Below are 13,363 nucleotides of genomic sequence, written 5' to 3'. Positions count from 1 at the left end.
TCTGCAGTAAGTAACTAGTATTTGTTCCATGACAGAGTGATAACACTCACATCCACCATTCACCCAAGGAAACAGACTGGATGGGCTTTACTATTCTCTCTTTACAAGGGAAGAAACTGAAGTTCAAAGTGAAGTGACTTCCCCAAGTTCACACAGCTAGCCAAGAACCCAAATTGGCTGACTTGAGGCTTGGCAAAAAGAGCAAAGGCAATAGGCACATGGCCTGTGTAATCCACGTATCTTATCGCGCAATTCCACACCACATGACAATTCTGGGACCCAGCAGGGGGAACAGCAAATGAAAGCAGGAGGAACCCCTTTGACATGTTGGGTACCTCTATCTCCCCGAAACCTGCCATGCAAACTGAGCAGGGACTTATTTGTCTGCTGTTTTGCATGTGTTTGCCTTTTGGCTTCAGCAGACCCTGATCCACCCATAGCCAGCCCCCATGGAGCTCAGGAGGCTTCCCCCAGCAGAAGGCAGCAGGCCTGGGTGAATCCGGGGCCAAGTCCTCCATCTGAGCTGTGCCTCCCCTCTGGTGGGTCCACTGGACCAGCTCTCTATCCTTTCCTCTCCCAGGCCTGCTCTCGTGACTGCCCCCATCTCTCTGGTTCAACTGGCAGCTCGATAAGAATCAATAGGTCCACTCTGGAGCAACGAGCACAGACAAGTGTCTAAAGCCAGGCCCTGCTGGACAAACAAGCCACTCATGGTGACAGACTGGAAGGCCCCGTCCCTCAGGATTCCCCCAGTTCATTCAGCCGGGGGTGGCCAGCAGCCTCAGAGGCGCAGAGAGCAATGGGACCTTTTTTTACTTCCATCCTTTCTACCAACGTCCTGATGTGAGCTTCCTGGAGGAGGGAGCTCCCTGGGGACCGGCTTGAGATCCAGAGAGCCTTCCGAGGGGATGCAGGGGAAGGAGGGGACTCAGGGGAAAGCAGGGACCTCCAGAAAAAATTCTCGTAAGGATGGGGCCGGGGCTGGCCAGAAGGGCTGAGTCTCAGATGGAATGTTTCTAGGCAGCCTTGACTGTTGTCTTATACCCTGCAACATGTGGGACACATTGTCGTCACAGTCTGCGTGAGGTATTTCAGCCTGTTAGTCACTGCTGTTCTCCCCCACCGCAACTCAAGCAGGGTCTGACACACAGTCGATGCCCGACAAGTAGCTGTTGAACTGTAAAGTGCTCAGAAAGTATTTGTTTCCCCCCTCGGGTGTAGTAAGGCTGACACACAGGTGTTTGGAAGGAAAGAGTGTCCGCTGCTGTTGAAATCACAAAGGGTTCCCCTGAGGGCAGGCTTCCAGGGGAGAGAGTGGAGGGGAGAAGCACAAGAGGGAGGGGGCTCAGAGAATCGCTTTGTTTTCAGGGGTCTGAACCTAGTTGGTGTGTGAAAGTGTTTGTGGATATTTGACAATACACATCTATATGATGTGGGCGTGAGTGTGTGCTAGTGAACACGGGCACGTGGGTATGTCTGGGAACCAAGTGTGGTGGGGTCGGGTGTGTAAGCCAGCAGATTCGAGGATTAGGGTTGAGCTACTCTTCTCCAGCCCCAAACTTTTCTTCCCCGGGACTCCTGGGGCTCCAGGATCGCCCCCAAGATCCTCTCCCTAGGTTAGTATTTGGGCTGTCTCTTGAGGATAATTACAGAGATTCACACTCGACTTCACTCACTCACCTCCCCAAACCCCCAAATTCCAACCTGCCAGGACCTCCTCTACCTGGGGAAGGGGGGCATAACAATGTCATTTCCTGCCCCGAAACTACACTTCAAGGGCCGACTCCACCTGCCGCCCTGATGGGTCCAGGTTACTCTCCCCCTTTCTGGGGGGTGGAGGGTGGCCTTGGGAGGAAGGTGCTGGGGGTGCTGGGGGAAGGGACGCTGGGAAAGTCCGGGAACCGACACGCGGATTCCCGCCTCGGTTCACCTGTGGCCCAACCTTCAGCGAACGCAGGGACTTGGTGGCGGGGGCGGGGCCTGCCCGGGCAGGTCCCCACCCCTTCCCTCGGCGATAAAACTTCAGTCGCGGACCTGGCACGCTTCCTGGCCCGAGCCCGAGTCCTGGCCTCTCATCTTACTCTCCGAACAGCATGAGCTTCACCACCCACTCCACCTTCTCTTCCAACTATCGGTCCCTGGGCTCCATGCAGTCGCCCAGCCACCGGGTCCGGCCCGTCAGCAGCGCGGCCAGCGTCTATGCAGGCGCCGGAGGCTCAGGCTCCCGGATCTCCGTATCCCGCTCCACCAGTTTCCGGGGCGGCTGGGGGTCCGGGGGCCTGGCCACGGGGTTGGCCGCTGGGATGGCGGGGGGTCTGGCCGGCATAGGGGGCATGCAGGGCGAGAAAGAAACCATGCAAGACCTGAATGACCGCCTGGCCTCCTACCTGGAGAGGGTGAGGAGCCTGGAGGCAGATAATCAGAGACTGGAGGTGAGAATCCGGGAACACCTGGAGAAGAAGGGACCCCAGGTCAGAGACTGGGGGCATTACTTCAAGACCATCGAGGAGCTGAGGTCTCAGGTAAGGGGCCCCCGGACCCCCAGCTGTGTTTGATCTTCCAGTTACCCACTCCCTGCTTCTTCCTCCCCTCCCCCAAAGATAGGAATTTTGAAAGGCCTTGGTGCCCTGACTCCTTCCCCTTTTCTAACTCCACCGCGCCCCCTATTCCACCGGGAGGGGGTTGGCATGGCCTGCATTTCCATGCATACCCCTAGCCATAGGAACCCCTTAGGGCGGTGGCTAGGCATAGAAGGGCCCTTTCCTGGGAGGTGGTGGGAAGGGGAGGGGGCAGGTTTTGCAGAGGAAGTCTGCATGAGAGGAGGTGTGACAAGGCCCCATAAAGAGGACCTGGACACTCTGGCTTCTGGCCGAAGCAGGACAATTGGAGGGTTAAGCGGATGTGGCTAAGGCTGAGTCATCTGAGAGTAAACAGGAGGCCTACCTGTGGGAGGGGCCAATGGGGGAGCCGGGGGAGGTGAGCAGGTGCACTAGGAAAAAGAAATGCCAGGAGAAGACTGGCTTACTTCAGGGCAGGCGGGCCAGCAGAAGCCCCCAAAAAAGGGCAGTGGGAGACCGGTGGGAACTCTGGAATTTGGGACTCCAGGAAAGGAGGGAACGGTGTGAGAGGGCACAGGTGGTAGGGAATAGGCGTACAAGGACAGTAACCTCTAGCTATTGTGGGGACCTGGAAGGTTTCACTCATACACATAATACCTTCCCACACTCAACGCCCTCCACCATTGATTTCCCATTCACGGAGCCTCCTGTCTGCAATCCCCCAGATTTTTGCAAGTTCTGTGGACAATGCCCGCATCGTTCTGCAGATTGACAATGCCCGTCTTGCTGCTGATGACTTCAGAGTCAAGTAAGCCTGGGAGTGCTAGGGAGCCGACTGGTCTGTTCCTGGCTTGGTCGCTCAGGTGGGGGCTCACAGTGAGATCTTCAGCTGTGCTCAGAGCTGGGCAGATAAGAGTCAGGCTCCAACAACTTATTCATTGATATAACCCAGTTTAAGAATATTGTCCCCCAAGTACTGAGAACGGTGCTCAGAGGATTACCACCTGATCCTGACTCTGGGTGCTGGTTTGCTGTGGCCCTGGGGGCACTCTTAGGCGGCATGGGCTGAGAAGGTTCCAGATCAGAGATGAGGCCCCTCTGATTACTTCTACTCCCACAGGTATGAGACGGAACTGGCCATGCGCCAGTCCGTGGAGAGTGACATCCACGGGCTCCGCAAGGTCATCGATGACACCAATGTCACTAGGCTGCAGCTGGAGACAGAGATTGAGGCTCTCAAGGAGGAGCTGCTCTTCATGAAGAAGAACCATGAGGAGGCAAGCAGGGGCCACTGGCCAGGCCAGGGACTAGGAGGCCAAACAAGTCTGGGTGGGGGGGATAGACAGGACAGGCCACCTGCAACTTGCAGGGACGTTTAGAACTACAAGCCTGGGCTCTTCCTAACCAGACTGCTGCCCTACTCAGTGGGTCACCTGAAATGCAGCATGATGGGGTCAAGAGGACATAGGTGAGACTGTGAGGAGAGGACAAAAGATAGAAGCAGCCAGCACCTCGTGTAAGGGCTGATGGAGGAGTGAGAGTGGGTGGAGCTGGCTGGGCTTCCTGGAAGAACACACAAGGAGCGAGTTTGTGGAGCACGGATAGATGGAGGGTCAGAGCCAAGTAAGGAGAGAGAAACCACCTGTGGGTGGTAGATTGGGGCAGGGGGTGGGCGGCATTTTATTCACCTGGAGTAGAAAACTCAGAACTGGAACTGCCCAGAGTGCAAAACCGAGAGTCTCCTCCGTTGCTCTCTCCTGCTGATCCCCAGACCTCCTGCGAGGAGGAGCCTTGTCAGAGCTCTGACCCTGAGTCTCCCCTCACTCTGGTCTTCTCTCCTTCAGGAAGTAAAGGGTCTACAGAACCAAATTGCCAACTCTGGGTTGACCGTGGAGTTGGATGCCCCCAAGTCTCAGGACCTCAGCAAGATCATGGCAGACATCCGGGCCCAGTATGACGAGCTGGCTCGGAAGAACCGAGAGGAGCTGGACAAGTACTGGTCCCAGCAGGTGAACAAGGGGAAGGGACGGGAGCCAGGCGAGGCGCAGAGGCCAGAGGCGGTGGTGGGGAGGCTGAAAGAGAAGGAGGGTCCTGAGGACTCTACCTACCCTGCAGATTGAGGAAAGCACCACAGTGGTCACCACACAGACCACGGAGATAGGAGAGGCTGAGATGACCCTCACGGAGCTGAGACGTACTGCCCAGTCCTTGGAGATCAACCTGGACTCGATGAGAAACCTGGTGAGAGCCCTCACTTCACCGGCTCCTACTGCTCTTGGCCCTGACCTCTTTCGGCCTCAGACCCAATCCTGTCTTAGCCCAAATCCCACCCCTTCCATCCTAAGTCACGTGCTCCGAAAGCGTGGTTTCTCTTTGCACTTCCTGCTGCCCCTACCCACGACCCAAGTACCTGGCAACCCTATGTTTCCCAAGAAGTTTCCAAGAGTGAAGGGATGAGCCATCCCGGGATTTGGACTGCTCTGATGAAACTCGCAGAGGTTCTGCCTCCACTCCATCTCGAAACTCACCCGATCCTCCTCCCTGTGTCCCCACCACAGAAGGCAAGCTTAGAGAACAGCCTTAGGGAGGTCGAAACCCGCTACGCCATGCAGATGGAGCAGCTCAACGGGGTCCTGCTGCACCTGGAGTCTGAGCTGTCCCAGACCCGGGCAGAGGGGCAGCGCCAGGCCCAGGAGTACGAAGCCCTGTTGAATGTCAAGGTCAAGCTGGAGGCTGAGATCGCCACCTACCGTCGCCTGCTGGAAGATGGGGAGGACTTCAAGTAAGTGGGGCCCTTCTCCCACCCTCACAAGCTGAAGTGGAGATACACTTCTCCCCAAAAGCATCTTTGGTAAGTCCCACCTTGTGCCTGTTCATCTGTATCCACTGAGCACTGGGCGGGAGCTCTGTGCGGGCTCCTGCATCTCCCAAGGGAGTAACAGTGGCAGAGACTTCCCCCTCTAAGTAGGCGAAGAGACCAAGTCTTGCCCCAACCATACGGGTTTTTTTTCTTCCCTTCCCTCAACTCCCTGATACTCTGTCCAGCTATTTATAACTGGGGTTTGGTCTTCTGTTAACAGTCTCAGTGACGCCCTGGACAGCAGCAGCTCCATGCAGACCATCCAGAAAACCACTACCCGCAGGATTGTGGACGGCAAGGTCGTGTCGGAGACCAATGACACCAAAGTTCTGAGGCATTGAGGGAGCAGAAGCAGGGTACCCTTTGGAGAGCAGGAGGCCAATAAAAAGTTCCAAGGTCACTTCGTGTCTCCCTTGACTGTTTTCATGCTGTATATAGATGCTCTGACCCATGAGTCCTCCCTCTGATCAGGTAGAAATCAACACCGATCCCAGGGGTGTCATATAGGGGGAGGGGAGTTTGGCCAGAGGAAAGGTCTGTGTTCTCTTCTGAGAACTCACCTTCTCAGAAAGAGGAGGGTACTGTTGATGAGAATTTGTCTTTTCAAATTAAAAAAGGGATAAGTAACATGCACAAAATCTAAAAAGAAAGAAGGAAATAAAATTAAGTATTTCCCACGCACTCCAGAGATAACCACTGTAAAATAGTTTCTTAAACTGGACAGACACGAACACATTTCATTTTATTCTATATCTTTAGGGTCACACCATTCTACAAGCTCGAGTTCCCAAACCCTTCTTTATTTACCTCACAGAGTGTCTTGGGCACCTTTCTCAATCACTATGCATACACCTGCCTCACTTTTTTCACCCAGTTGAGTGAATGTGGATTCTTCTTCTACCTCCATTTGGAATCCATATGCATAATCCATTTTCCAGAAGGAAGCTCTAAGTCCAACAGTGAAGGGGAAAGCGCAGAACTGTGGTAATTATACCCTCCATCACCTCTCCTGTTTTGCTAACAATTTCAATGACTTTTTTCCTACCCATCTTGCAGCCAAATATCTAGATCACATAAATCTTCTCTTAACTTTCAACAAAGAGGAATCACCACACTCCCAACTGTTCCCAAGAATCAAAAGCTTCAGCTGTGTCATGTCTAGTCTTGGTCAACAAACCAATGTAAGAAACAATGTCCAGGTCTTTCTTGGCCTTTGTCTTAATAATTAGTCCTCCATCTGGTTTGAGTGATATCATAGAACATACGACATCATTTTACCTAAAACTTACTGCATCTGTATAGGAATGCCGTTGGGGGGGGGTGCGCCTGGGTGGCTCAGTGGGTTAAAGCCTCTGCCTTCGGCTCAGGTCATGATCCCAGGGTCCTGAGATCGAGTCCCATATCGGGCTCTCTGCTCAGCGGGGAGCCTGCTTCCTCCTCTCTCTGCCTACCTATGATCTCTCTGTCAAAAAAAAAAAAAAAGAAAGGAATACTGTTGGGATCCTTTTTAGAAGGATCCTCAGAATGATTTTCTCTCAGGTGTCAGCAATAAAAACTTTTATTTGGTAGTGAAGGGCTGTTATATTTAATCCATACATTGTACATCCCATTCTTGTTAACAGCTGCTGATATTACGGCGTGTGGAGTACAAATTTACCTAACCCAGGTCTTTTCGTGATGAACATCTTGGTGTCCAGTAGTTTGGTTTTTGCAAAAAGAAGTTGTGATGAAAAAGAAAGAAAGAAAGAAGTTGCGATGAATGTTAACTAATATGCTGTTAATATCTGTAACTAATATGCACTAATACGTGAGCAGATCTATAGGACAAATTCATAGAAATGGTGTGCTGGGCTACCCTATTAACAAATATTTAAGAAGTACCTACTTTATGTCAGGCCCTAGGCTAGGGCACTGAATATCTGCGTGGTAGACAAAGTGAGTATTGCCCCTACCTTGTCAAGCTCACAGCCTAATGGTTAAAAGTGTGTGCACTTTGGGGGCACCTGCTGGCTCAGTCAGTGAAGCATGTGACTCTTGATCTCAGGGTTGTGAGTTCGAGGCCCATGTCACTGTAGAGATTACCTAAAAAAATAAAATCTAAGGAGAAAAAAGTGTATTTTTATCCATTCCTTCAACAAATGCTTACTGAATACCTACTATGTACCAGCTACTCTTCCAGGAACTAGAGACATATCACTGAACGAAAAAGACAAAATCACTATCCTCATGAAGCTTACATTCTGGTGACGGGAGACAGATAAATAAACATAACGTAATGTGCTAGCAGGTGATAAGTGTCCTGGGCCTGGGTAGAGCCCCCAAGGAAGGTCATAGCAGGGAGAATTCAGGAAAGGAAAAGGTGATGCCTGAAGATCCCAGGATAATGAATCTTCCATCAAAATGAAAAACAGGGGCGCCTGGGTGGCTCAGTCAGTTAAGGGTCTGCTTTCAGCTCAGGTCATGATCTCAGGGTCCTGGGATCCAGCCCTGCATCAGGCTCCCTGCTCAGTGGGAGCCGGTTTCTCCCTCTTCCTCTGCCTATCACTTTCCCTGCTTGTTCTCTCTTTCTTTCTCTGTCTCTGACAAATAAATAAAATCTTAAGAAAAAAAAAAAAAAAGACTGTGAACAAACAAACCAAAACAAAATGAAAAACAGAGTTTTTACCTAAAATACAGCGTGTTGAGTCTCCAATCTCTAAAACAATGGGTTCCTTGGTGGACAAAAGCTAAAGATAGCCCTGCTTGAGGTGCTCTGCCTATGGGAGGTCCCGAGGACAGTGCACAGACAGGCAGCCCTGGATGCTGGTGGGGAGCCCCCTGGAAGGACAGGCCAGAAGTCTTCAGCACCACAGGGCCCTGACAGGCTGTGAAGGGAGTAGAGTCGGGCAGCTTCCTGGAGCTTCTGTGAGCAGGGACCCTGGCTGTCTCTGGGCTCCTGGGTGCTACTATTCGGAGGAAAACATCCTAGCTGAGAACAGGGAGCCCTGGTGAAGGGCTTCTCACCCTTCTGAAGCCTACCTTCCCTGAATAACTGCCAGCAGTAGTTACCTGTCCCACCTCTAGCTCCCAGGTGTCTCTCTGGCCTCTACTCTTCCCACACCCTCCTCCCCACTCTGTATAGAGTCCACAGGAGACAAAGATTTGGGGCCAGATGGTTGAGTTTTACCTTCTGAAATCTGTTTATTTGTTAAACTTTTTTTTTTTTTTTAAGATTTTATTTGAGGTGGGGCGCCTGGGTGGCTCAGTGGGTTAAGCCTCTGCCTAAGGCTCAGGTCATGATCTCAGGGTCCTGGGATTGAGCCCCGCATCGGGCTTTCTGCTTGGTGGGGAGCCTGATTCCCCCTCTCTCTCTGCCTGCCTCTCTGCCTACTAGTGATCTCTCGCTCTCTATCAAATAAATAAAATCTTAAAAAAAAAAAAAAAAAGATTTTGAGAGAGAGAGTGATAGCCGGAAAGCATGAGCAGGGGCAGTGGAAAGGGAGAAGCAAGGAGCTAATGCAGGACTCCATCCCAGGACCCTGAAGCCATGACCCAAGCCAAAGGCAGACGCTGAAATGACTGAGCCATCCAGGCACCCCATGAGATCTGTTTAGGAAAGCAATGAAGTGGTTTTCTTGCCTGTGCGTGTCCCTATTTTCCAGATGTGTAAGCGTGATACTGAATGTGCTTGCTCAGACTACACGGAAGCCCCAGAACTGATGAGGGCCCTGCTCCTACCTCCTCAAAGACTTGCTTGGGGCCCTCCCTGTAATTTAGTCAAGAGAGGTGCAACCTTCCTAGGGCCCCTAAAATGGAGAGACAGATGGCCAAGTAGCCAGATGCTGGCTGCAAGAGACCTTTATGGGGTGCAGACCTGCAGGAGGCTAAAGCAGAAAGCCCCTTGGCAGATCCCAAGCCATACTTGAGGCTGATTCAAGCGAACTAGAGGGTAACCCAAGACGGTGCACCTGACAGGACTACCCCTCCCATCAGACAATGTCTCACAGTTCCCAGGGCGCTAATGCATTTGATCCCCATTACAATCCTGTGAGCTATGCAGGGCAGAGGGTGTCATTGGCTCTCTATCAGAGAAATAAGCGCTGAGGTTCCCAGAGATCATGTGACCTGCCTGAGGCCGCAGAGTTAGAAGCTTAAAGCACGAAACCACATCTCCCAATTCCCAGTCCCAAGCTCTTTCTTCCATGTATTAAAACTTAACCCAGGGGCGCCTGGGTGGCTCAGTGGTTAAAGCCTCTGCCTTCGGCTCAGGTCATGATCCCAGGGTCCTGGGATCAAGTCCCGCATCGGGCTCTCTGCTCAGCAGGGAGCCTGCCTCCTCCTCCTCTCTCTCTCTGCCTGCCTCTCTGCCTACTTGTGATCTGTCTGTCAAATAAATTAAAAAAAAAAAATTTTTAATTCTAAAAAAAAAAAGAAAAAAAACTTAACCCAGGGGTTCTCATCCTTGGTCATGATTCCCATCACCGGAGGCCTTTTACCAACAACACCAAGCCCCCTAGCAAGTGTTAACATTTGATTTTGGTAATTCCAACAGGCAGGCAAAGGGGAGACTCAGATCCCGGCTATACCCAGGGTCAGCACCATGACCTTCCCTCCTGATGCAGGCCCGCATGTGTCTGTTTTAAATTGCATGTGCCTGGGAAAACTCAAGGCCTCTCAGGCAAACTTCCTCATCTCCCATTTGGGAAGGTGACCTCATGAGGGGCAACCCATCCTGTCCCCTGAGTGCCAAAGGGGAAAATGAGCAATTCCAAGGTGATAACATGGAATCATCTGTTTCATCTCATCCATCCCCTGTCTGGGTGCAATCCAGCCCAGATACTAAATTAACAAATGCTTCTGGAAGGTACAGAACGACATGTATCATACAGTGACATTTGGGGTTTTCTTTTTTAAGACAAAAACAGCTAATAGATAGATAGATAAAATATATATGCATACGTATATATACTTCTATCTGCAAAACTCTCTGGAAGAATACATAATATATTTAAGTTAATGATTAACTCAGAGAAATTAGTGTAGGGAGAAACAAAAGTGGAAGGGAGATTTACTTTCCATTGTGTATCTTTTGTACTTTTTGGGTCATATATTACTATTACAAATACTAAAAAAAAGTTTCTTTGTTAGTTTTATAATGGTACAGGAACGTACAGCTTTCCACAGAAGGAAATTTTGCACCCATTTTTGTTTCTGACTCACCCCATTTATCCAATCAGTCATTGAATAAATAGTTACTGAGTTCCTAGTATACACCAAAAACTGTTCTAGGAACTGAAAATACAATGGCTGACTAAAACAGGCAAATAATCCTTGTTCTTGTGAAGCTGATATTCTAGCAGATGGAGACAGACAACAAAGGATAAATGTAATAAGTAAATTATATTGTATATTTGGTAAGTGTTATGGGAAAAAATAGAGCAAGGTATGTGCAATTAGGCGTTGGAAGGTGGAGCACCTGGGTGGCTCAGTCAGTTGAGCATGTGCCTTTGGCTCAGGTTGTGATCCCAGGGTCCTGGGATCGAGTGCCCTCATCGGGCTCCCTGCGCAGGGGGGAGTCTGCTTCCTCCCTCTCCCTCTGCCTTTCCCCACTGCCCGTGCATACTTCTCTCTCTCTCTCTTTCTCTCTCTCAAATAAATAAAATGTTTTTTTAAAAAAAGAAATGTCCTCAACTCATTTATAAAGTAAATAAGTAAACAAAAGAAGTTAGAAGGTGTACCAGTTTCCTATTATTGCTGTAACAATCATAACCTTAGTGGCTTAAAACAATGCATATTTGTTATCTTACAGTTTAGGAGGTAAGAAGTCCTAAAGTCAAGGTGTCAACAGGACTCCATGCCTTCCAGAAGCTCCAGGTGGAACTGATGTCCTTGCCTTTTCCAGCTTCTAGAGACAACCTGTATCCCTTGGCTTGTGGCTGTCTCTCTTATCTGCAAAGCCAGCTGCACATCTTCAAGTCTCACTTTCTTTCTCCGACTTCAACCACAAGTCTGATCTCTTTTTCTATGAGTTTGGCTTTGGGTTTTGGTTTATAAATGAGGTCATACAGTATTTGTCTTTCTCTGTCTGACTTATTTCAGTGAGCATGATGCCTTCAATCTCCATCCACATTGTCACAAATGGTAGGATTTCCTGGATTTTTTAAAAAAGATTTTATTTATTTATTTGACAGACAGAGATCACAAGTAGGGAGAGCATCAGGCAGAGAGAGAGGGAGAAAAAGGCCCCCCACCGAGGGGAGAGCCCCATGTGGGGCTCGATCCCAGGACCCCGGGATCATGACCCAAGCTGAAGGCAGAGGCTTTAACCCACTGAGCCACCCACGTGCCCCGATTTCCTGGATTTTTATGGCTAAATTATATCCCATTGCATATGTATGCCACAACTTCTATAGCCATTCATCCACCAATGGATCCAAGTTATTTCCATGTCTTGGCTATTGTAAGGAATGCTGCTATGAACATGGGGGTGCAGTTATATTTTTGAGTCAGTGTTTTCATTTCCTTTGGCTATATTCCCAAAAGGAGAATTGCTGGATCTAATGGTAGTTTTGTTTTTAATTTTTTGAGGATCCTCCATATTCTTTTCCATCATAGCCGTACTTGGCTGCGTCTGAAGGCAGGGAGGTCTCAGTAACCACATGTAACGGCAAAACCATAACTTAATTTACCATTTGGGGATACCTGGAATGACTGGCCTCTTGAAAGTATATCTTGGGCAGACTCTACAGCTGTTAAGATAGACGATTACAGTGGGAAAAGGGAAACCAAGGGCTCTCTGGGGGTGGTTTGGCTGCTTTGGCAACACTGGTGAGCTTAGAGAAAGGAAAGGAAAGTTCTGAGTTTTAAATTCTTGGGTCAACTCTGGAAAACAATATAGAGGTTCCTCAAAAAGTTGAAAATAAAGCTATCCTATGACCCAGCAATCACACTACTGGGTATTTACCCCAAAGATAACAAATGTAGTGATCCAAAGGGATACCTGCACCCCAATATAGCAGCAATGTCCATAATAGCCAAACTATAGAAAGAGCTCAGATGTCCATCAACAGGCGAGTGGATAAATAAGAGGTGTGGTATATAGGTGTATACACGATGGAATACTATGCAGCCATCAAAAATGAGATTTTGCCATTTGCGACGACATGGATGAAACTAGAGGGCATTATGCTAAGTTAAACAAGTCTATCAGAGAAAGACAACTATCATATGATCTCACTGATATATGGATTTTGAGAAAAAAGGCAGAGGATCGTAGGAGAAGAGAGGGAAAAATGAAACAAGATGAAACCAGAGAGGGAGACAAACCATAAGAGACTCTTAATCTCAGGAAACAAACTGAGGGCTGTTGGAGGGAGGAAGGTAGGTGAGATGGGGTGGCTGGGTGATGGACACTGGGGAGGGTAGTGTTGTGGTGAACATTGTGTATTGTGTAAGACTGATGAATCACAGACTTGTACCTCTGAAACAAATAATGCATTATATGATAATAATAATAATTTTAAAAATCTTGGCTCGAGAGGACCAGGCTGCTTCTAAGACTTCCTAAATGAATCTCTCAACTCCTGTAGCCCCAGGGCTGATGGAGCTAAAGCCTGACACTGCAGCATAAGTTGGGATCACAACCAGGTCTTACATGAAAGCCAGGGCATTGAGGAGGAATGCTAAGAATGGGAAAAGGAAGTTTGGAATATACTTGAGGATGCTGAGTAATCAGACCATCCTAAACCTCACTGACTGGGGGAGGCAGCCCCGCCTTCTCTGTCTAATAAGGCTGGTTCTATCTTGCTTGGAGACTCTGTAAGAGCTTCACCTGAAATAGTTAACATGTAATAAATGACTCATACAAAATCTGACCCTGGAGTAGACTTACAAGCAAAAAAAAAAAAAGGCAAAGATTTTGTCAGTTTATATAGACACAAACTTGGGGAATTTGTATGGAATTGGA

The 13,363-nt window shown here is 49.3% G+C and overlaps 1 protein-coding gene across 1 annotated transcript; it reads left to right on the top strand.

Annotated features, from left to right (window-relative positions):
• Nucleotides 1-2,006: 2,006 nt before the first annotated feature.
• On the top strand, nt 2,007-5,818 carry KRT18 (keratin 18). The gene is made up of 7 exons (XM_032876698.1): nt 2,007-2,522; nt 3,284-3,366; nt 3,679-3,835; nt 4,403-4,567; nt 4,674-4,799; nt 5,117-5,340; nt 5,639-5,818. The coding sequence occupies exons 1-7, from the start codon at nt 2,094-2,096 to the stop codon at nt 5,757-5,759; spliced, it is 1,305 nt and encodes a 434-aa protein (XP_032732589.1). The 5' UTR covers nt 2,007-2,093; the 3' UTR covers nt 5,760-5,818.
• The last annotated feature ends 7,545 nt before the right edge of the window (nt 5,819-13,363 follow it).

This window comes from Lontra canadensis, unplaced genomic scaffold (genome assembly GCF_010015895.1).
Source record: "Lontra canadensis isolate GAN:19392208 unplaced genomic scaffold, GSC_riverotter_1.0 scaffold59, whole genome shotgun sequence".
Taxonomy (NCBI): Eukaryota; Metazoa; Chordata; class Mammalia; order Carnivora; family Mustelidae; genus Lontra; species Lontra canadensis.
The sequence above is the reverse complement of the archived record's forward strand: the minus strand, read 5'-3'. Positions and strand labels throughout refer to the sequence as shown.

Bases quoted from the DNA above. Each gene is read 5' to 3' on its own strand.
- KRT18 (XM_032876698.1), top strand. From the start codon at position 2,094: ATGAGCTTCACCACCCACTCCACCTTCTCTTCCAACTATCGGTCCCTG. The intron at 4,568-4,673 runs GTGAACAAGGGG...CCTACCCTGCAG, and splicing joins ACAAGTACTGGTCCCAGCAG to ATTGAGGAAAGCACCACAGT. The intron at 5,341-5,638 runs GTAAGTGGGGCC...TTCTGTTAACAG, and splicing joins GAAGATGGGGAGGACTTCAA to TCTCAGTGACGCCCTGGACA.